This window comes from Rana temporaria, chromosome 2, assembly GCF_905171775.1.
Source record: "Rana temporaria chromosome 2, aRanTem1.1, whole genome shotgun sequence".
Classification (NCBI taxonomy): domain Eukaryota; kingdom Metazoa; phylum Chordata; class Amphibia; order Anura; family Ranidae; genus Rana; species Rana temporaria.
The window spans coordinates 44,525,753-44,550,341 of record NC_053490.1 but is presented as its reverse complement, the minus strand read 5'-3'; the positions used below and the strand labels follow the sequence as shown (position 1 = coordinate 44,550,341).

Sequence of the window (24,589 nt, the reverse complement as noted above, 5' to 3'; positions counted from 1 at the left end):
CAATATAGAACACCCTTGGGATGAATTAGAGTGGAGACTGTGAGCCAAGCCTCCTTGTCCAACATCAGTGCCTGACCTCACAAATGCACTTCTGGAAGAATGGTCAAACATTCCCATAGACACACTCCTAAACCTTGTGGACAGCATTCCCAGAGGAGTTGAAGCTGTTATAGCTACAAAGGATGGGCCAACTCAATATTGAACCCTACGGACTAACACTGGGATGCCATTAAGGGTCTCGTGTGTGTAATTAGGGAAGGCGTCCCAATATTTTGGGTAATATAGTGTATTTCCTGCTGTCCATTGATATACAGACATTTGTATTAAATATCTACAGTGATGATATAACACGTTTTATGGAGGTCTTTTTAAAATTTGTTTATTGTGATACATGGTTTACTCTTTTTAGGCACTTCAAAAATCCCTGTTTCCCATAGTCTTTTCATTGGGTGAGACATGGGGATTATCTCTCTGAAAATCTTTGCTTCATATAGGGGATTGTGCCAGTTTTCTTAAACAAAGTCCCCCCACCCAATAATCCTAACATCTGCTGGTCCTGCATTTTACGCATTGATTTTGAAGAAGGGGCAGCCACACAACCAGTGGAGGGGAGAAGGCTTGTGGGACTGGTCGTAAAATGGGGAACTAGCTTGTGAAAGTGATGAATAAGGTAAGATTTTCTTTACTCTTAAACTCCCCTAAACAAAATAAACATGAATATATGAATATAAATCTTGCTATCCTGAAGGGGGTGCACTTACTGATGGCTCACTAGAGATCAACTGTAATGCCTCGTACACACTTACGGGTTTCCCGGCTGACTTTTTACTGCCGGGAAACCCGAGGGGAAAACCAAGAACTTTGCTTGGTTACTTTGTCCCCCTACACACGGCAGGGTTTCCCGACAGGAAAACTGCCATTAGAGCTTTGATTGGGAATACTGGCCGTGTGTATGCTCCACTGCAGTCTTTTCCCATAGGAAAACTACCGGCTTAAAAAGCTCCGGGAAAAAGAGAGAGCTGGTTCTCATTTTTTTCCCGGCAGTTTTCCTGTTGGGATTACTGCGATGGAGCATAAACATGGCCGGGATTCCTAGCCAAAAGCTCTCATGGCAGTTTTCCAGACGGGAAACCCGTACGTGTGTGCGAGGCATAAGAAATACTTGGTTAATCCACGTGTGGATAGTGGAACAGCATGTTGCGTGCATGTAACATCTACCCCTTTTTGCCAACATCCACATAAAGATTCAAATTTGAGCAAAAATCAAGAACATTCCATCATTTAATGGCAAATCATTCAGTTTTTGATTCATTCATAACTATATGGCATACAAAAATAGGTAAAATAAACTATGATACATTCATTTTTTTTGGAACTACAAAACAATATTTAACTGTTTAGTCCAAAATAAGCACCACATAAAAATTTAATATTCATTTTTAAAAGAGGATAAAGTGTGCATTCATGTTGTAAAATGAAATAAAAATACATGTTTTCAATGGAAAGTATTGTTTAATTAATTATATGGTTCATTGCATGCTTTTGACTTATGGTTGCTTGCTTGCAGCTCAATAGTTCCAACGTTTATTTGCTAAAGGTCCCGAATCCGATCCACAGATACAATTAATTTTGTGCAATCCAAAAGATGCACCTTACCCGTATCCAGAGATGCCCACAGCCTGTCCATTTTCTGGTTAATGCTACACCTTTAGCAGCCTTGAGAACATGATAAAACAAGGGGCTCTTAGCAAAAACGCTAAGATAACCCTAACCCTATAAAACAATAAATATCTGAATTTCTTTATTAAAATAAATTAACAAGTTCAGTTTTTATAAATTAATATGATATATAAAAATAGTATTCTGAGGTTGATTTTAATTTCAAATACAAAAAATATGAAATTGAGGCAATGCAAATGAAAATAAACTGTAAATACTGGTGTGCATGTTCAATGGCTCTCAACCAATCTTCCTTTCACTGTAGAGTCACACAGTATCTGTTTTCAATTGCTCATTATTGTTCAGAGCGGGAGAAGGTTTGCTCTTTGGGCATTCTGTTCCCCCTCTTGAGATTTCCTGAAAAAACAGTCTTGGCGTCCACAGTGACATTAAAATCCTTTTGTACTCTTTCCGAAAGTTTTGATTAAGCAATCCGTATATAACAGCATTAAGGCAACTATTGAAATAAGCCATGAAGTAGCTCATAACAAACAACCACTCTGGAATCTTAGGGGCCACCTTTGCTGGGTTGATGGCTACAGCTAAGCCAATGAGGTTCAGGGGAGCCCAGCAAAAAGCAAAAATCACAAACACCACAAACATCGTAAGAAAGTTCCTGAAGTCGCTGGGCTTCATTCTTGGCTTTGTTTCTGACTTGACCTTTCGCCTTACTTGGATCACTAAAATCCAGATGCGGAGATAGCAAAAGGACACCACAGTGATTGGCACGATGAAATGAATGACCACCACAGTGATGGTGTAAGAGGAACTTGCAGTCTGAACAAATGTACAAGAGTAGATGCGAGGATCGTATTCTAATGAGCCAACAAAAAAGTTGGGAACAGTGGCCAGAACAGTGAGAGCCCAAATGAGGCATACATAAAGCATTGTATTCCATGCAGTGAAGAGTTTGTCGTAGACAAAACTGTGGCATATGTAGCAGTATCGGTTAATGGCAATCCCCGTGATGTTGAAAATAGAACCTATAACACTCAAGCCCATGACGAATCCACTGACTTTGCAATGCATTTCTCCGAGGACCCATCCATTTTTAAAAATAGCCACTAGCACTAATGGGTAAGGATACAAGGCCACCACAAGGTCCGCGAAGGCCAAACTTACTACAAAGGCATTACCTGAGGAAAAAAAGAAACAATAGGTTAGTATTCATCTATACATTTTTCTCCTAAAAAATACAAAAAATTATTCAAAAAAGCTCCATGGTTCAAACTTCAGGCGGTCATATTTCATAACTCTTCTCTTATGCCTCGTACACACGACCGGTTTTCCCGATGGGAAAACTGCCATGTTTGCATTTGGTCGGGAAAACCGGCCCTGTGTATGCTCCATAGCAGTTTTCATGACAGGAAAACTGCGAGCAAAAAAATGAGAACTTGTTCTCTTTTTTCCTGCCGTGATTCTCTGCGTTTTTTTGCTCAGCGTTTTTTTCTATGGGAAACACTGCGAGGGAGCATACACACGACCGGTTTTCCCGACCAAAGCTGTCATGGAAGTTTTCATGTCGGTAAAACTGGCCATGTGTACACGGGGAAAAGCAACCGAGCAGGTTCTCAGTTTTCCCCTCGGTTTTCCCGGTGGACTTTTGACCGCCGGGAAAACCGATCGTGTGTACGAGGCATGAGAACTAATGATAAAATAACAAAGCAGGAATCATCAAAGACAGTTTTTGAACTGCTGATCTTGCCTCTTCTATAGCTAAAATGCAATGGGTAAATTCATTTTAAGTCACTTACATTAACCACTTTAATACAGGGCATTTTCACCCCCTTCCTGCCCAGACCAATTTTTAGTTTTCAGCGCTGTCGCATTTTGAATGACAATTGCGCGGTCATGCAACACTGTACCCAAATTAAATCTTTAATTTTTTTTTCCCCACAAATAGAGCTTTTGTTTGGTGGTATTTGATCACCTCTGCGGTTTTAATGTTTTGCGCTATAAACAAACGAAGAGCGACAAACACAATATTTTTTACTTTTTGATTTAATAAATATCACAATTTTTTTCCTCAGTTTAGGCCGATATGTATTCTTCTACATAATTTCGGTAAAAAAATCGCAATAAGCATTTATTGATTGGTTTGCGCAAAAGTTATAGCGTCTACAAAATAGGGGATAGATTTATGGCATTTTTTTTATTTTTTTATTACTAGTAATGGTAGCGATCTGCGATTTTTATTGTGACTGTGACATTGTGACAGACATATCGGACACTTTTGACAAGTTTTTGGGAACATTCACATTTATACAGCGATTAGTGCTATAAAACTGCACTGATTACTGTGTAAATGTGACTGGCAGGGGAGAGAGTAACACTAGGGGGCGATCAAGGGGTTAAATATGTTCCCTAGGGAGTGATTCTAACTGTAGGGGGAGGGGACTCACAAGGGGAGGAGACCGATCTGTGTTCCTCTGTAATGGGTACACTCATCGGTCTCCTCTCCTCTGACATGAACGTGGATCTGTGTGTTTATCGTGGCCGCCGGGCACGCGCACCAGGTCCTGAGCGATGCGGCGGGCACGCGCGTTTGTGGCTCGACGGCAGAGAAGCCCAGGACGTCATATGACGTCCACTTGGAGGGAGAAAAGGTTCCTGTCGACGTCATTTTATTATGACTCGGTAAGGAACTGGTTAAAGGAGAAAAATGAATTTTTTTCTTGAGTACTGTTTACAATGCACAGTAACAATATGGTAACCAATATCAAATGTTTAAATCGGAACGTAACCGTATCTGAACACCACAAACGGAAAACACCATATATTTCATTTTAATATTCAGAGCAAACTCACCCATCCATCCATGTCTCTCAGGGCCAGATCTAGGAGGGTTTTGGGGACACCCCTCTGGCTTCCCCCCTCCCAGATTTCAGTTGCACAGTGAGGGCCTACATGGCATTGTTCAGCCTTGGAAATTTTAATGTGAAGGGGGGACTATAATGTGATAAGGGGATCTCTGATGTGAAAGGAGCTGATTATGATGTAAAGGGGGACTCTAATGTGAATGGTAAACTACCCCCCCCCCCATGTGGCACCAAAAAGTGGGTGATATCATCTTCAAATGCAGATGTCGGTGTCTTTCAGCTCAAAAACAGGACTGGGCTGTCTTTGATGTTGCATAATTTTAAATGGTGCCAAGACTGAAAAAGGTTGCATAATTCCCAATTTATGTGCTCTTTGTCTCAGCCATATAGAGACACAGGAAACTGACATTCTCTATTCACTTCTGCACCATCTCTGCACTAACCAGAAGGAGTTACTTCCAGACCGAGACTTGGTGACATGGTGCAGCACGCCAAGTAAATAGGAAATACCAGCTCCCTGTATCATTGTGCGACAATGCCAGCAGGGAGACCTGGAGAGACAGAAAAACAGGCAGAGCTAGCTGGAGAGGATAAAACAAAGGTGCGTTGACATTTTGCCGCCTGACTTTTTTTGCTGCACCCCTAAATCAGGTGTGCTACACCCAGCCCTGATAGCTCTTTATTTTGTTGAGAAATCAATTAGAGAAACACCCCCTAGCATTTCTAACCATGACCATCTAAGGGCAAATGATCCATGTAGTATTTACTTCCTGGAATCCATCTGCTTTTAGCTCAGGCATGCAGGAGCCAGGAAGCTGTGCTCAGCTGAAAGCCACTTCTCCCCTCCTCCAGATAAAAGAAAACAAATATCATGAAGGCCCCTGGGATGTATGAGATAATTTTGACCTAGGTCAGAAACTAGGAAGCAACTAAAGAAATGTGAAAAAAGTAGTGAAAAACGTGTTCCTCCTCCCCAAACTTGCTCATCCATACCTTTATGGACCTTGCTATGTGCAGTGGTCCAAATATTTTGGTGGAGGGGGATTATGGTGTTGGGTTGTTTTCAGGGGTTGCGCTTGGCCCTTTAGTTCCAGTGAAGGAAACTCTTAAGACATTACAGACAAGACATTTTGGACAATTTTATGCTCACAACTTTGTGGGAACAGTTTGGGGGTGGCCCCTTCCTGTTCTAACATAACTGTGCACCAGTGCACAAAGCAAGGTCAACATAGACATGGATGAGTGGGTTTGGGGTGGAGGAACTTGACCTCAACCCGATAGAACACCTTTGGGATGAATTAGAGCAGAGACTGCGAGCCAGGCCTTCTTGTCAAATATCAGTGTCTGACCTCACAAATGCTTTTCTGAAAGAATGGTCAAACATTCCCATAGACACTCCTAAACCTTGTGGACAGCCTTCCCAGAAGAGGTGAAGCTGTTCTAGCTGCAAAGGGTGGACCAACGCAATATTGAATCCTACGAACTTATGCCGCGTACACATCATCACTTTATGTGATGAAAAAAAAAACGACGTTTTTAAAAACGTCACTTTAAATGACAGTGTGTGGGGGAAAACGTCGTTTTATGTCTTGTGAAAAATGTCAAAAAAAAATTGAAGCATGCTTCAATTTTATGTGTCGTTTTTCAAACTGTTGTTTTTTTACTTCACAGAAATTGACTGTGTGTAGCAAAAAACGACGTTTAAAACGACGTTTTTAAACCCGCGCATGCCCAGAAGCTAGTTATGAAGTGAGCTTCAATGGAAAAAAGTGGTGAACGTAACCTCGCTTTGCTAGAACATTGTGAGAAAAACGATGGTGTGTAGGCAACGTCGTTTTTGAAAATTGAAGTTTCAAAAACGTTGTTCTTTACTTCACAGAAAATGTCGTTTTTTTTCATCACATAAAGTGATGGTGTGTACGGGGCATTAGACTGGCATGCCATTAATTATTTTATGTGCGTGTAAAGGCAGGTGTTGCAATACTTTTAACAATATAGTGTATATGAACACCTGACCATCACACATATAAGAGTATGCTGGACATACGATTCAAAACCATGGGTATTATAATGGCGGGTGCAACTTTTTTTTTCTGGGAAAGTTTTCAAAAAGACTTTGCAGTACATCTGTAGGAATTTGTGACTGTCCAAACAAAAGAGCATTTCTTAGACCACTTACTAGACATGTGCATTTGTTTTGTCCGAATTTCAGGGATTTTTGCGTTCGTTTTAATGATAACAAACTGAAATCTGAAAGATCCGACATTAAAAAAAATGCTTTATTTTCGTTTTGTTGCGACAAAAGTTTGATATAGATAGGAGATTCGACATGACAGTGAAAATAGCGATCTGTGTCTATTGAACCTGTGGTTGAATGTGCCTAACCTTAACTCTATTAGTCCAAAATTATTCGACATCGAGAGAAAATATTCAACGTAGAGAGAAAATATTTGACATAAAGGGAAAAGATTCAAAATTATAGAGACATGAAGATTAGACAAAGCAGCTAAAAACCTACGATCGCCGCGAACGAACATTTATGGTCAAATGCTCCGCCCATAGGCTATAGAAGAATTCTAATGTTGGTTGACTAGTAATAATAATTAATAAATATAATTATTACTAGACATACAACATTAGAATTCTACTATAGCTTGTGGGCGGAGCATTCGTCCGGAAATGTACCATTGCAGCGTCGTACAGTTTAGCTGCTTCGTAGACTCTTCTTAGAACATTCGACAGACACCATAAGCCTTCAATTGACAGATTCGACCTTAATTACCATATATACTCTAGTATAAGCTGAGTTTCTCAGCACATTTTTTTGTTCTGAAAATGCTCCCCTTGGCTTGTACTTGAGTCACCTTTTGCGCATGATCTCCCGGACTTTGGAGACCCGGTACCGGCAAACTTGGGGCATATGTAGCCCCATTCTTCCTCTACAAGTGTGCAAAGTTTGTTGTCTGGGGAACCTACGGCCAGGGAGCACCGATTTTTCGAAGCCGAGCACCCCTTCCATAGACAAGTTAAATGGTCATTTCTCTGGTGACTTTGGGGTCCCGGTACCAGCCGGTCGTAGGTCCCCTGGACCCGAAACTTGGCACACATGTAACCACATTTCTCCTATACAAGTGAGCAAAGTTTGTTGTCTGAGGGGCCTACAGCTGGGGAGCACTGATTTTTCAAACCCGGGCACCCCTTCTTTAGACTCCCATGTTAAACGTCAGTCTAGTCATGGACACAGTGAGGCATGGGCACAGTGAGGCATGGACACAGTGAGGCATGGACACAGTGAGGCATGGACACAGTGAGGCATGGACACAGTGAGGCATGCACATGGACAAAGTGAGGCACAGTGAGGCATGCTCGAGTCAATACGTTTTCCCATTTCTTTGTGGTAAAATTAGGTGCCTCGGCTTATATATTCGGGTTGGCTTATACTCGAGTATATACGGTAATTCAGGTTTTTGGATGAAAGCATTTTTTACCAAAACAAAATAAATAAAAACAAATTTCGAGAGTAACTAAATAAATGTATTTTTCGGACAAAAACTAAATTCCAAAATATAATATTTCAGTGTGCACATGTCTACCACTTACTGATGTTGGATGAGAAGACCTGAGTAACAATTGGAGTGCCAATTCATCCCAATGAAGGTTGAGGTCAAAGCTCTGTGTAGGCCACTGGAGCTCTTCACACAAAAACTCATCAAGCCATGCCTTTATGGAGCTTGCTTTGTGCACCTGAGCTTAATAAGTTGGAGGTGTGTCCTTTATTTTATTTTTTCTATATAGTGTATACAGCAGCTCTCAGTTTTGGTCCTTACGGTAACCCAAGTTTTAGACCTTGTATTATACCTTGTCTGAAATAAGTCATGATCTGTATTGCGCACACAAATTGCCACGCTTGTTTCTTGTTTGCACTAATAATACAGGGGGAATATGTGTTCAGAGGACACGGACCACTCCACTAGATCACAAATCAATAACATAAGTACTGTAGCTAGATAATGTTACCTTTTATTCTCTGTTTAATGGCACTTGAAAATTGCGGTATTACAGCGTACGATATACATCATCATCAGTGCAGTGGAAATTGTCCATTATACATAGACAATAATGAAACTGTTTACTTCAACATAATAGCAAGTTAAATGCATCATATATGAGCTAATTCTTTTCAATTATACTTTCGCATCTGTAGAAAGGTCCTCAAACATGAACGCTCATCTAATTAAAAGGCTGGATTATATAAGACTTGTTATATAAGTTAATAGGACACATAACGATATCTCTTCAAAACACTAAGCCTGAACAATTATGACTTTTAATGCTTTGATCTGATGTAGGGGAGCAGAATCTTGGCAGCTCTCTAGTAGATGAGACCCTCAGAAACAACGGGCCAGATTCAGATACAATTACGTTGCTCCACGGCAGCGTAACGTATCTGATTTACGTTACACCGCTGCAGGTTTACAGCGTAAGTGCCTGATTCTCAGAACTCTTACCTGTAAACTTGCGGCGGTGTAACGTAAATGCGCTCAGCGCAAGCCCGCCCAATTCAAATGGGGCGGGCACCATTTAAATTTGGCGCGTTCCCGCGCCGAACGTTCTGCGCATGCTCCGTTAGGAAATTTCCCGATGTGCATTGCGCGAAATTACGGCGCCCCGACGTTTTTTTTAAATGCGATGTGCGTTACGGCGTTTCGTATTCCTGGACGTCTTACGCAAAAAAAGAAAAATCGAAATTCTACGTGGGAACGACGGCCATACTTTAACATGGCTGATCTAAAGATAAGTCATGTTAAAGCAGGTGTAACTTTGCGACGGGTAAAAATGCCTAGCGACGACGTACGGGATTGCGACAAACGCGCGGATCTTTGTGGATCGCCGTAACTAGTCATTTGCATATTCTACGCCGACCTCAATGGCCTCGCCACCTAGCGGCCGGCCTAAAATTGCATCCTTAAGATCCGACAGTGTAATTCAATTACACCTGTCGGATCTTAGGGCTAGCTATGCGTAACTGATTCTATGAATCAGCCGCATAGTTAGGACAGCCCTAACACAGAGATACGACGGCGTATCAGGAGATACGCCGTCGTATCTCTTCTGTGAATCTGGCTCAACGTGCCTAGGTTTTCACCCCCCACTGAACTGTACTGATCAAGAGCATGACTTGAAAGGAAATTGTGATGATGGCCCGATGAAGGCCATCATCAGACCTTAACCTCTTAACCACTTCCATACCAGGCACTTACGCACCTTCCTGCCCAGGCCAATTTTCAGCTTTCAGCACTGTCACAATTTGAATGACAATTGCGCGGTCATGCTACACTGTACCCAAATGACATTTTTATCATTTTGTTGCCACAAATAGAGCTTTCTTTTGGTGGTATTTGATCACCTCTGCGATTTTTATTTCTTGCGCAACAACTAAAAAAAGACCGACATTTTTGAAAAAAATTAAGTTTTTATTTTTTTTCTGTTAATTTTTTTTGTAAATTAGTAAGTTTTCTTCTTCAATTATGGGCACTGATATGGCGGCACTGATGGGCACTGATAGGCGGTACTGGTGTTCTGCACTGATGGGCATTCATAGGCGGCACTGATGGGCACTCATAGGCGGCACTGATGCGCACTTATTGGCGGCACTGGGCACTCTTTGGCGGCACTGATGGGCACTCATTGGTGGCACTGATGGGTACTTATGGGTGGCACAGATGGGCACTGATAGGTGGGCATTGGGCATAGATGGGCACTAAGAGGTGGCACTGATGGACACTGGATGGCACTGATGGACACTGAGGGGTGGCACTGATGGCATTGCTGGGCATCATTTCAGCCAGTGCCCATGTTGCCAGTCAGTGCCCATTTGTGGGCACTGACTTCAAAATTGTGCCTGCTTGTAGAATGGCGTCAAACTTTTACCCTTAAAGCGGAGGTTCACCCTAAAACAATTATATACCATTCCATTTTTCGCTGTACATACCGTTTTATACTTGCTTTATACTTGTTTTTCTTTCTAGACTCCCGCAGGGAATAGGCGTTCTTATGAAGAGGCGTCGATGATTGACGTGCGGCTAAGGCGTGTCACGCGTTCCGAAAATAGCCGGACTGGGACCCGGCTCTATACGGCGCTATACGGCGCCTGCGCACAGACTAGGAGCGGACTGCGCAGGCGCCGTATATAGCCGAGTCCCAGTCCGGCTATTTTTGGAACGCACGTCAATCATCTACGCCTCTTCATAGGAACGCCTATTCCCCACGGGAGTCTGGAAAGAAAAACAAGTATAAAACGGTATGTACAAAAAAACAGAATACTGTACATGTCGGCAGTATGCTGGTTGGAATGGTATATAATTGTTTTAGGGTGAACCTCCTCTTTAAAAATCCTTATCGGCGACGTTTAAAAAAATTCTACAGGTTGCATTCTTTGAGTTACAGAGGAGGTCTAGGGCTAGAATTATTGCTCTCACTCTTATGCCATGTACACACGACCGTTTTTCATGTCATAGAAAAAAACAAAGTTTTTCTTGACGTGATTCCTCTCAAGCCTGCCTTGCATACACATGATCGTGATAAAAGATGCTCGAGCAAAGCACGGTGACGTACGACGGCAATATAAAGGGGAAGTTCCAATCGAATGGCGCCACCCTTTGTTCTAATTATGCAAATTTCCCTTCTCATAACTTGCTTCTGAGCATGTGCGTTTTTTCCCCTTCGTTAAAGCCTACACACAAGCGTTTTTCACAACGAGAAAAACGACGACGTGAAAAAACAACGAGAAAAAATAGAGCAGGTTCGAAATTTTTAATGCCCATTTTTCTCGTCGAGAAAAATGCTCTGGAGCCTACACACGATCGTTTTTCACGACCAATTAAAAAAATGCAATTTTTCTCGTCATGAAAAACGGTTGTGTGAACGCGGCATAATGATCGCGGCGATACCCCACATGTGTGGTTTGAACACCGTTTTCATATGCAGGCGCTACTCGTGTATGCGTTCGCTTCTGCACGCGGGATGGGGTGCTTTAAAGGGTCACTAAAGGAATTTTTTTTTTTAGCTAAATAGCTTCCTTTACCTTGCTGCAGTCCTGGTTTCATGTGCTCATGGTTCGTTTTTGCTTTGATGTTGCTGTAAATCCTCTCTGTTCTGGACACTTCCTGGTTGCCTGTTTCCTGATAACCACAGTACTGGGAGATTTCTCACGGTGGTCACTAATCAAGGAGCTGTGTGTAAAACGAAACTGGATTGGTGCTGAGGAGTTTTAGACAAAGTATCACTGCTCTCTATTGGCTGACTGCCCTCTAGTGGCTCTCTGTACATCAGAGAACCAGCAAACAACAGCAAAAACGAAACTACACTGCAGGCACATTATATGATTGTTTTTTTATCTATTTTTAATCATTTTTAAAAGGAATCAGTTAACTATTATGTCTCTGTGCCCTGTAAACAGTCATTTCAGCTAAAAAAATTTTTTCCTTTAGTGACCCTTTAAAAAAAATAAATGTCTTATTTATTTTACTTGATTTTATTTATTTTTACACTTTTTTTTTTAAATCATTTAAAAAATTCTAATTAAATGCAATCATTAAATTTAATTACATGTAATCTTTAAAAAAAAAAAAAAAACATTTAAAAGATCATTTAATTTTTTTTTTAAATTAAATCTGTAATGAGAAAAATAGTCCTTAACTTCTGCATCTTAAAATTGTATTTCTCTCCTGGCTGTAATACTGTCTAGGTAGCTGACACCAAAGAAACATGCAGCGAGCAAAGTCAGTGTGAGGTCAGAATTCCAAATCTGCATACTTGTTCCTGGTTGGTGACTCAGAAAACACTAAAGACAACTAAGTCAGTATAACAACCATATAACCCTTTGTTAGGAAAGACAAAGGCCCAGATTCACGTAGAAGTGCGGCGGTGTAACGTATCGTAGATACGTTACACCGCCGCAAGTTTTCATCGCAAGTGCCTGATTCACAAAGCACTTGCGAGAAAACTTCCGCCGGCGGCCTCCGGCGTAAGCCCGCGTAATTCAAAGGGGCGTGTGCCATTTAAATTAGGCGCTCTCCTGCGCCGGACCTACTGCGCATGCTCCCTTTTGAATTTCCCGCCGTGCTTTGTGCGAAGTGACGTCATTTTTTCGAATGGCGACGTGCGTAGCGTACTTCCGTATTCCCGGACGTCTTGCGCAAGAAGCAAAAATTTTCAAATTTCGACGCGGGAACGACGGCCATACTTTATACAGCACATACATGTGATGTGTAAAGTTAAGGCACCAAAAACGACGACTAACTTTGCGACGGGAAACTAGACTAGCAGCGACGTAGCGAACGCGAAAAACCGTCGTGGATCGCTGTAACTCCTAATTTGCATACCCGACACTGGTTTACGACGCAAACTCCCCCCAGCGGCGGCCGCAGTATTGCATCCTAAGATCCGACGGTGTAAAACAATTACACCTGTCGGATCTAGGGGCTATCTATGCGTAACTGGTTCTATGAATCAGTCGCATAGATACTCTGAGAGATACGGCTGTGAATCTGGGCCAGTGTTCAAATATAGTTTAAAACTAATAATGATATTTGCCAGCACAATACAGACAAGGTTAATTACTGGAAACCCAGCCCTGAAAAACAAAGTAGGAATTTTCAGTGCTGGAAAAGAGCATTTAAATTGCTAGGAATTTTATTTGGATGTTTCAATAAGGCACACACTTGTCTTCTTCAGGATAACCTCATCAAGACACCAAAACAAACGTTATAACTGAAGCCTCGTACACACGACCGAGGAACTCGACGGGTGAAACACATCGTTTTCCTCGTCGAGTTCCTTGTTAGGCTGTCGAGGAACTCGACAAGGCAAGTTTCTCCATTTCCTCGTCGAAAAGTGTACACACGACCGGTTTCCTCGGCAAAAAAAAAATCCCAGCAAGTTTCTTGCTGGTTTTTGCCGAGAAACTCGGTCGTGTGTACGAGGCCTGACTGTTCACCTTTCCAGCCCGTGCTGCTTTTTCTTATGTATTATACATATCAAATGCTTTGCTGAGCACCAGGCCCATTCTTTTCTTGGATATATGTGCAGTGGCAACCACCGGATTATACAAATGTAACTGAAAAGGATGTGGAAACCTTGCAAGAAGATCTGAACTAATTAATGGGGTGGGCAACTACATGGCAAATGATGTTCAATATAGAAAAATGTAAAATAATGCATTTGGGTGGCAAAAAAAACGAATGCAATATACTCACTAGTGGCTGCACCTCTGGGGGAATCTAGGATGGAAAATACCTGGGAGTCCTAGCAGATGATAGGCTCAGCAATGGCATGCAATGCCAAGCTACTGCTAACAAAGCAAACAGAATATTGGCATTAAAAAGGGGATTAACTCCAGAGATAAAATGATAATTCTCCCGCTCTACAAGACTCTGGTCCGGCCGCACCTAGTATGCTGTCCAGTTCTGGGGACCAGTCCTCAGGAAGGACGTACTGGAAATGGAGCGAGTACAAAGAAGGGCAACAATGAAAAATTTTCATCTGAAAAATTGGGAACATGGGGCCAAATCCACAAAGCAGATGCGCCGACTTAACTCGAGATTTCTAATTTTACTCCGCGCGTATCTTTGCGCCCGATCCTCAAAACGAAAAATCCGGTTTTTCCGTCCTACCTAAAATAATTACTCCGGCGCATCCTCTGACGCAAATTACGCTAGTCACGCCGCTTTATTTGATAGGCAAAGATGCAAATGAGGGAGATAGGGCGATCATCAAAATTAAGTGTGTGCGCCGTAGATTACGCCCTGTGCGCCGTAGATAACGCCCTGTACGCACCTGTTAGTTTTCTGGAGCAAAATTAGACTTTATAAAAGCAGCCCTAATTTTACACCAGCCCTGTAAAGGTCTGCTGAAGCAACACCATTGAGGAAGAGCTGCCAACACTTCTTTGCTGGACTTCATTCTGACTGCCAAAATGCCCGGCCCATCCATGATTATAACGGCACTCGCAACTTTACAGGCGCAGAGAAGGAGGAGGGCACAGAGGAAGGAGGAGGAGGGCACAGGAGAGGGTATACCGCCCACGCCAAGATCTCTTTGGCATGACTGCGTCTGAGGTCATTGGCAACTTCAGATTTAACCAGGAAGCCATCCTGGAATTAACCAGGATCCTGCAGGATGATCTGAACACCCCAACCCAACGATCCCATGCCCTGCCAGCTCACATCAAAGTTATGGCCACCCTGCATTTTCTTGCCATGTGGAGGTCTGGCTGGGATGGTACAGTCCTCGATGAGCAGGTGTGTGCACCAGGTTGTCCCTGCAATACTGAGACGCATGGGCAGTCAATTTGAAAAGCCCACCCAGGAGGACCAGCGAATGAAGATCATGGCCGACTTTTATCAGATTGCCCGATTCCCACGGACCATCGGGGCCATTGACTGTACCCATGTGGCACTACAGCCCCCCCATGATACAGAGCACCTGTTCAGGAATCGCAAAAACTGGCATTCCATAAATGTGCAGGTAATCGTAGATGCCCATGGCCTCATCTGGCATGTCTGTGCCAAATTTCCGGGTTCGTGCCATGACAGCTATATCTTCAGGCAGACCAACATATCACGTGAATTGGAGCAGAACGTGTATGGAGACAGCTGGCTGGTTGGTGAGTGACATGGGTGTCAGGTATGACTGTCCCCCCCCCCATGATGCAGACATCACAAGGGGCACATGCATGACTAATATCCTCCTGTCTTTTCCCTTCCAGGTGACTCTGGATATGCCCTGGGACCTCACATGATGACCCCCTTCAGGAACCCCCAAACCCCAGGAGAGCAACGCTACAACGAGGCTCATATTCGCACCCGGGCAGTAGTGGAGCGCACATTTGGGCTGCTGAAGTCCCGCTTCAGATGCCTGGACAAGACTGGGGGTACACTGTTGTATTCCCCAGACTTTGTGTGCCAAATAATAGGGGCTTGTTGTATTCTTCACAACTTTGCAATGAGAAGGGGACTGGAGATTAACTTACGTGCTGACCTGACCCCCCACCCAGGCAATCCCCCCCTAGCCCACTCTACCCGGTCTACTGAGGGCACAGTAGCCAGGAGACGCCTCGCAGAAGGCATCTTTTCACAGTAAATGGCCATAAATCATGTCACAATGATATTATTTGTTTTCACTGCAAACGCACATGAATTATGTCACAATGATATTATTTGTTTTCACTGCAAACGCACATGAATTATGTCACAATGAGAATGTTTTTGTCTCTGGAAACGCACATGATTTATGTCACAATGAGAATGCATGAATGCACACCACTGTGGTCCCTAGCACAGACACATCACATGCACATCGAATTGGATTAGATCCAAGTACCCCCCCCCCCCTTTGGTACTTGGGAGCAGTAACGCCACGCCACGGCTCCAATTATGTCACTGTGCATTCATACACCATTCAGGAACCTAGGATCACTTCTCCCTGGTCCTGGGGATCCCTTCTCCACCAAAACTGAGGGTGACACCCTTATTTTGTCAGGAATGCCACCCCCCCCACATTCACACATCATTCACACACATAAACCAAATCATAAGTACAGTATAATAAACAAAATTATAAAACCAAAAAAAAAAAAGTACCCCTGGTATTTAAGTCCGGCGGCGAGTGCTCCGTCTGGGCTGCCCACGGGCAGGGGCACGGGCACGGGCACGGCCACGGGCACCTGGAGGATCTTCACGGGGGGGGAGCAGGGGAGGGAGTATCTTCATGGGGGGGAGCAGGGGAGGGAGTATCTTCATGGGGGGGGGGGGAGCAGGGGAGGGAGGAGCCTCCCCTGGTGTCTGACCTCCGGCTGGCCTGCCCTCCAAGGCCACTGCTATCCTGTTCAGGCAGACAGTGATGGCAGCCGTATTGGCCTGGCCAGCCCGAGTGTTGTCCTGCACAGCCCGGGTGTTGTCCTGCACAGCCCGGGTGAGGGCAGTCACCTCCTGGCCCACGCCTGTTGTGGCGGTATGCAGGGACCACAAACAGGTGATGACACCCAATGAATTGGTGGCCACATCACTGAGTGACTCCCTCATTACATCCAGGCTGTGCTCCATCTTGGCCATAGTTTTTTTGATGTCACCCAGACTGCGGGTCTGCTGGGCATTGTCCCTCAGCAGACTGGCCGGCAGATGCTCAGACCCCCCCTGGTCTCCTGGGTCGCCATCCTGCCTGCCCCTGAGGCTTGTGGCCAGGTAGGAGGGGATAGAGTGACCCTTGTGGGTTGCGGCATGTTGTGGGAGGAGTGGGAGGGGCTACCCCTGATGGTGGCCTGACTGGTGCCAGCCTCTGGGGTAGCCTCTGGGGGAGCCTATGGGGTAGCCTCTGGGGGAGCCTCAAGGGGAGCCTCAAGGCTAGCCTCAAGGGTATCGTCAAATGTCATGAGATCAGTGGCAATAATGATTTCCCGGCCAATCTGGAGATCTTCTTCCTCCTCCCCCTCATCCTCCTCCCCCTCAGCCTCCTCATGAGGGGAGGTTTGGCCACTCCCCTCCCCTGGGGACTCCTCAACAGCCTCCTGTCTTTGGGGTGGTGCAGCAGCCTGGCCTGATGGCCCAGCAATCTCCTGGTCATCTGTGGAAGACACCAAACAATTACAGGTTTGAGGATCCACACACTTGGCACATGTTCCCTTCCCCCACCCACACATGCTAATCACCAAATAGAAAAACAAAAACCTTACCTGGCCTCACAGGAACATCAGACTGATAACCAGGCAGGCCCACCACCTGCTCTGGCTCGAAACACCGGGCCACTGCCCATTCCTCCTCAGTCAGCCGGATGGGGCATGGTCCCCCTCCTCCAGTGCCCCTCCTATGCGCAGTGAGCTTGGCCACCTTATTGCGGACCACGCTCCTCAGATCATTGATCTTTTTCTTAATGCCAGCGGGGGTCCTCGTCTCCCCTCCCCCCGCCGCATTTATGTGATCTGTAATTTTGGCATAGATCCTCTTCCTTTGGGACGGGGAGGTGTTCCGGCTATCAGGCCCATGTAAATATCTTCCATATTGGATGATATACCTGGCAAGGATTTGCTTTTCAACATGGGAAAAATTCAGCTTCCTGCGTTTGGGAGCCATCACAAACACCACACAGCAACAAGAAAACAAACAGGACAAACACACAAAAATACACACCAAACAAATACACAAAAATACACACACAAGCAGACAGCTACTACAAAGTCAAATACAAACACACAAAAACCAAACACAAAATCCAAGCAGAAAAAAAAATATATAAACTTAGCAGAAACAATCAAACAAAAAATACACTTATCACAAACAAACAACAACTACTATCTACTACTCCTCCAACACTTCTCTATCACACACAACTTACCAACAAACACTGACAAACTAAGAGCAGAAGCAAATTGCTCATGGAAGGGAACACAGGGAAATACTTTTGCAAATGAAGTGTGTTTGACTGGAGCTAGTTAAGCACAGGGCGATCCTCAAACTAAGTACACTTGGCCTTTTACCTATCTCACTGATTGCGCCAAGCAAAGTTCTGCACATGCGCAGTGAGCAGCAGATTCCTGCGCGCATGCGCAGTACGGCCGGACCTTCATTTGCATGGGGTCACGGCTCATTACAATGAAGCACGCCCACTTCCTTCCCACTTGCCATAACCCCGCCTTACGCCTCCGAATTTAGGTTACGGCAGGCGCAATTTTGTGCTCAAATGCGCTGTGGATACGGCACTTACGACACCAACTTAGGGCGCCGTAACTTAAATGACATAAGTTTTAAAAAACTTATTTTGCGCCGCTGGCTGTGGATTTGGCCCATGTTCTCTATCTAATTCCGTCAGAATCTCCAACAGAAAAAGTCAGATAGGGCATACACACATGGACGGAATATCCGATGAAAAGCTTCTGTCTGACTTTTTACGTCGGAAAATCCGCTTGTGTGTACAAGGCATTAGGTGTCCAATTTGTCCGCCGCAATGTCGCAGTCCTGCTATAAGTCGCTGGTCGCCACCATTACTACTAGTAACAAAAAAAGAAAAGAAAAACCGCATAAATATATCTCATAGTTTGTAGACGCTATAATTTTTGCGTAAAGTAATCAATATACGTTTTGTTTTTTTACCAAAATATGTAGCAAAATACATATTGGCCTAAATTGATGAAGAAATTTGATTTTTTACCTTTTTTTATTGGATATGTTTTATAGCAGAAAGTAAAAAATACTTTTTTTTTTTTCAAAATTATCAACCTTTTGTTGTTTATAGCGCAAAAAAATAAAAACCGCAGAGGTGATCAAATTCCAGCAAAAGAAAGCTCTATTTGTGGAAAAAAAGGACATACATTTTTTCCGGGTACAGCGTTGTACGACCACACAATTGTCAGTTAAAGTAACGCAGTGCCTTATCGCAAAAAATGGCCTGGTCAGAGAACACATTGGCCCGGATTCACAAAGCACTTACGCCGACGTATCTCGAGATACGCCGCGTAAGTGTAACTATGCGCCATCGTATCTGTGCGCCGTGCCCACAAAACTAGATACGCCTGAAAATAGGCTTCCTAAGACCAACGTCTACGCCGTCATATCGTGGGCGCATAGTTACGCCGGGCACATTTGCCGCTCCCATAGATTTTCTATGCACATATGCAAATGAGGGAGATACGCCGATTCACAAACGTAGTTGCGCCCGGCGCATCATATACGCGGTTTGCGTAAGTCATACGTCCGGCGTAAAGTTATTCCCCATATATGAGGCGCAACTCATGCAAAGGTATGGACCAGGGAACACAGCCGTCGTATTTTACGTCGTTTACGTAGTTCGTGAATATGGCTAGGCGTAGGTTACGTTCACGTCGTAGGCAGGGATTCAACGTATCTTAGGCAGTTGTTTCGACGTGATACTGGGATGCGTCCACGATACGGCGCATGCGCCGTAAGTTATTCGTATCTTTATGACGCTCAATCCATCATTTACATGGGGTCACGCCTCATTTGCATGGCTCACGCCCACTTCCACCTACGACGAGTTACGACTAAGAAACCCAGCGTAGATTTGGAGGCAAGTGCTTCGTAAATCCAGTGTTTGCCACTGTGCGCTGCGTCGGCGTAGCGTATATTAGATACGCTACGCCCGCCTAAATATGCGCCGATGTGAATCCGGGCCATGAAATCCATTTGTTATCCTACCTCGTCCATCAGTATTGTGTGGATTTTATTTTATTTTTATTTTATTTTTCTCTCAAGCCTAATGTTTTGTGCTTTTTCCACATTCCTTTATTTGTTTTACAATTTTCCCGTTAATCACAGAGCTGTCATCCCTTGTCTCCCCCTCTTCATAGCGAAGAACCGCTGTGTTATTTTTTGTGCTGTCATCGCTGTGTTTATTGGATTGTGACCATATGAGACGCTGATGTCTGAACACTTGTCTACGTTTAAAGTCAATCACTGATCAATCAGCGGCTTCCAGCTTGCGGAGACAGGATCAGATAGTGTTAACATGATGAACATCACACGGTGGAAATAGGAAATCTCAGTGTGTCTCCTTCATTAAATTTGCCGTTCGCAGCCCCCGGCAGCCTGCCATCTTTCTCCCTTCAGCACCCCAGCAGGACTCAGTGACACCGCACTCTGTAGATGGTACCGTGTCATGCTCTGCTGCTGGATACCATGAAAGGAATCCCAGGCTCTGAAGTTTGCCTTTTTAAATCTAATTTTGTACTTTTTTTTTTCGTTTTGCTCCATATTGACATTGATTAAAAAAAAATGAGACATACAGTGTATATGCAGCAAGTTCAGCCTAAAGGAACACCTTTCATCCTCGGAAACTCTGTGATCCAGAGGAAGCTAAAAACATCCTCATAAAGTATGGTCCACTATTTTTTAAAGGTGACCAGTCCTGAGAAAAGTATTGGGACGCCTGCCTTTACTCACACATGAACTTTAATAGAATCCCAGTCTTAGGCCGTAGGGTTCAATATTGAGTTGGCCCACCCTTTGCAGCTATAACAGCTTCAACTCTTCTGGGAAGGCTGTCCACATGGTTTAGGAGTGTGTTTATGGGAATGTTTGACCATTCTTCCAGAAGCACATTTGTGAGGTCAGTCACTGATGTTGGACAAGAAGACCTGGCTCGCAGTCTCTGCTGTACTTCATCCCAAAGGTGTTCTATCGGGTTGAGGTCAGAACACTGTTCCTCCACCCCAAACTCACTCTTCCACACTATATTGCCAAAAGTAGCCAGGAGTCACGGGAAAGTGTGAGATCTTGGGAGAGAGAACAAGCATGTAGTTATAGTGAAATGCATTTCCCTGCATCCAGTAGCAACAGTCGGACATGTCACAGAGTGAGGTGACAGGGATTGCTGTGTTGGTGGAGACCCATACAGGCTTTGCGGTACCAGTCCCTACATGCTACAAACCAGGGAGGTGAGTTCTCTAACAAGTTGCTGTGTTCAGAGTGTTAACTGGTAATGGTGTAAGTTGCTGCCCGCTTCTAACCTGGAGTTGTGCCCTAATGTTGATTCCACATGACTACCATCTCCCGCTTAGTTTTTAGGCATTTTCAAGTGCAGTTCTTATGCCGCATACACACCATCACTTTATGTGATGAAAAAAAACGACATTTTCTGTGAAGTAAAAAACGACGTTTTTGAAACTTCAATTTTCAAAGACGAAGTTGCCTACACACCATCATTTTTCTCACAATGTTCTAGCAAAGCGAGGTTATGTTCCACCACGTTTTTCCATTGAAGCTTGCTTCATAAGTAGCTTCTGGGCATGCGCGGATGAAAAAACGTTGTTTTAAACAACGTTTTTGCTACACACGGTCAATTTCTGTGAAGTAAAAGTTGACGTTTTGAAAAACGACACATAAAATTGAAGCATGCTTCAATTTTTTTTGGTCGTTTTTTAGAAGACATAAAACGACGTTTTCCCCCACACACGGTCAATTAAAGTGACGTTTTTAAAAACATAATTTTTTTTCATCACATAAAACGACCGTGTGTACGCGGCATTAGTCTCCCTACTAGGGCTCTCCAAGCCTTGCCGACATGCTGATGTTTTGCTGTCAGTTATACATTAGGTAGATTCCAATGTAGCCTATTTTTCACTTTGGGACCACATGCAGGGCCCCAGATAACCATACCTTTGCAATTGTTTGTTTTGTAGCAGCCAGAACATAAGTCAAAAGTAGGACCGAAACAACTAATCGATTAATCGACAACTAATCAATTATGAAATTAATCGATTACTATTTTCATAATCGATTAATCGGCCAGTAACATAATGGGGTTAAAAAGAAACTAAAATTAGCCCTTTATAGTACAAAAAGAGCAAATTGTTACTGTAAATATTACTTTTACTGTCCCACAGTAAAAAATTAACCCCTTACAGTAGCGATTATTTGCTCTTTTTGTACTAATTTTTGTGTTTTTTTAACCCCATTATGTTACTAAACATCTGAAAAAAGCACCAAAAAACAGAGGTGTGACCTCTGTTTTTTGGTGCTTTTTTCAGCTGCTGCGTATTTGGAATGGTCAAGAACTTTTTTTAATGCAAAACTGCGCTATTTCGTTTTTTTTGTTCAATATACTTCAATATACTTCAATGGAGAAGCTGCAGAAAAGCATGTAATGCGTTTTTGCGGCAAATTGTGTTTTTTAATCTGCCCAACAACAAATTGGCCCAAAAAATGTAAAAATGCAAATCACCGCAAAATCACCTTCCTTTTTTTTTTCTTTAAGGTTATTAACCGATTATTCGATTAATCGAAACGATAATCGACCAACTAATCGATTATGAAAATAATCGTTAGTTGCAGCCCTAGTCAAAAGTATAATATAGTGCATTCAAATACCACCAGGCTTTAATTGAAGGATTACTATGCTCAGGTTCATAGGAACCAATCACAGAAACCTGTGATTACAATTCCTGAACTGTGGGGTGGTCCAAAAACAACCAAAGGGGTGGCCTGGAACAACATAGGCAAGGCAGCTGGGCACTAGATACCACCTAAGTTGTACTTTATAATTGGTTTCCACTGCTGAAGCATTACACATGGACAATTTGGCGCTTGCATCGGGCCTGGTATCAGCTCACAGGGTTTGATGTAAACCATATAGGATGAAGGACAATCATTAAAGGTTCATTAAAATAAGATAAATGTAGCGCCCTGCTCCCATTGAGTGGGCGCTATGTGTTAAATTATAGTTGCCTGAGCAGTAGTTTTGGCTCAGAATGATTATTCGAAATTGTTGGTTCTGTTCAGTTCAGCTGGGTTGCACAGGTTTCCCCCTGACAGTGGGTGTCGCTGTCACTGCAGGTCACGGTTGGAAAGGCAACAAGCTGGTGTTTTGGGTATCTCTCTCTCAGAAGAGGCTCAGGGGGCGTTGTCAACCCGCTGTACATTCTGGGGAGGGGTACTTAAGGGACAGACGCCATTTAGCAGGGTTTGTCTTCTGATCCCGACCTGATGGCCCTCCTGGCCTCAGGGATGTTTCGTTTCATAGCCTCGGGGCCGGCTGGCCCGAGGCCTAGCAACTGGGAGTAGGCCCAGGAGTTTCTGGGGCCTACTGATCCAGGGATGGACCTTCGCTACCTTATCTATGGAAGGAAGCTGAACCAGTGGGATTCAATTGATGGACGTACCCTGGCGGATTTACCTCACTGTGCTGCCGGTCCGGCTGAAAAACTCTTGGCACCGTGAGTTGTCAAAATTTTGTTGGAACTATACCAAGTGTGCAGTCGGTTGTACGATCTTGTGGCAGAGGATCGTGGGACGGCTTGACGACACTTATCAAGTCTGTGGCAGAGACTTTGTCGAGCTTCGCATCAGCTGCTAGGCCGGTGAGAGTCACTGGTCACGTGACTTCCTCAGGGATCCCTGAGGAAGTCACGTGACCAGTGACGCAACACGTCGGGTGGAGCCTTGTGATGTCAGTTCCGATGGTGTTTTAACATAAGTATGGTGAGGAGGCCGAAAGAAGCCGAACGGCGAGTCGGCGCTATACGGCGCCTGCGCACCGACGTTTGGCTTCTTTCGGCAATTCGTGACGCTCCGTATGCGACGGGGGTAGTGTTCATTATCACGTCAATCACTTGCCTGCTGGATAGGAACGCCCAGTCCCGCCGGATTCACCACCCGGAAGCCGGGGGGAAAATAGCGATTCTACGGTATGTACGACAAAAAAGATCAGCATACGGTCAATCTCTAAAGTGAGCTCAATGTAATGTTAAAACATTTTTTTAGGGTGAATCCCCGCTTTAAAGTCAAGCGGTTTTAAAACACATATAATACAATTGCTGTTTATAGTGGAACTAATCATGGCAGATACTATCTGGGGCTATATAAACAGGTCTACTACTGGAGCATTGCATGATTATGGGCTAGTTTACACTTACTTCAAAACAAGGATTCGGACAGGCTTTGTTAAAGCTCTCTGAATGCCAATCAAAGCTCATGTCACTAAATAAAATGGTCAGCTTACAGTCCTGTTTACAATTGCTTTTGTTTTGCTTTGCTTTGGCTTTGCTTCAAAAATTATACCCATGTTGCCTTAGTAATGCTTCAAAGCATCTTTAAAGCCTCCATAGAAGTCTTTGACAAAGCTCCCTTGAAGCACCTCCAAAGCATCATCGAAGCATCATTGAAGCACCACTGGTAAGGTGCATTTGATGGGCGCTGGTAAGCTGCATTTGATGTGTGCTGGTAAGGCTGCATTTGATGGGTGCTGGTGAGGCTGCATTGATGGGCGCTAGTAGGCTGCATTGATAGGCGCTGGTAGGCTGCATTTGGTGCGTGCTGGTGAGGCTGCATTGATGGGTGCTGTGAGACTGCATTTGATGGGCGCTGGTGAGGCTGTAAATACTGGTGGGCTGCATTTGATGGGCGCTTTATTGAAAAGGTGGTGATGACATGGGCAGGGAAAAGGGGGTGGAGTCAGAGGTGGACCCGGGGGGGGGGGAAAAATGAGGTTTCTCCTAGGATGTCAAAAATCCTTGCACCAGCCCTGGGCACAGCAACTAATAACCT

General features: G+C 44.0%; 1 protein-coding gene across 1 annotated transcript in view; it reads right to left on the bottom strand.

Annotated features, from left to right (window-relative positions):
• Nucleotides 1-1,492: 1,492 nt before the first annotated feature.
• MTNR1B (melatonin receptor 1B) overlaps nt 1,493-24,589 on the bottom strand; it is a 259,954-nt gene continuing 236,857 nt past the window's right edge. Inside the window, exon 2 of the mRNA XM_040340139.1 lies at nt 1,493-2,855. Within this exon, the coding sequence (XP_040196073.1) occupies nt 1,987-2,855 (869 nt within the window). The 3' untranslated portion in view covers nt 1,493-1,986. The remainder of the gene's footprint in view (nt 2,856-24,589) is intronic.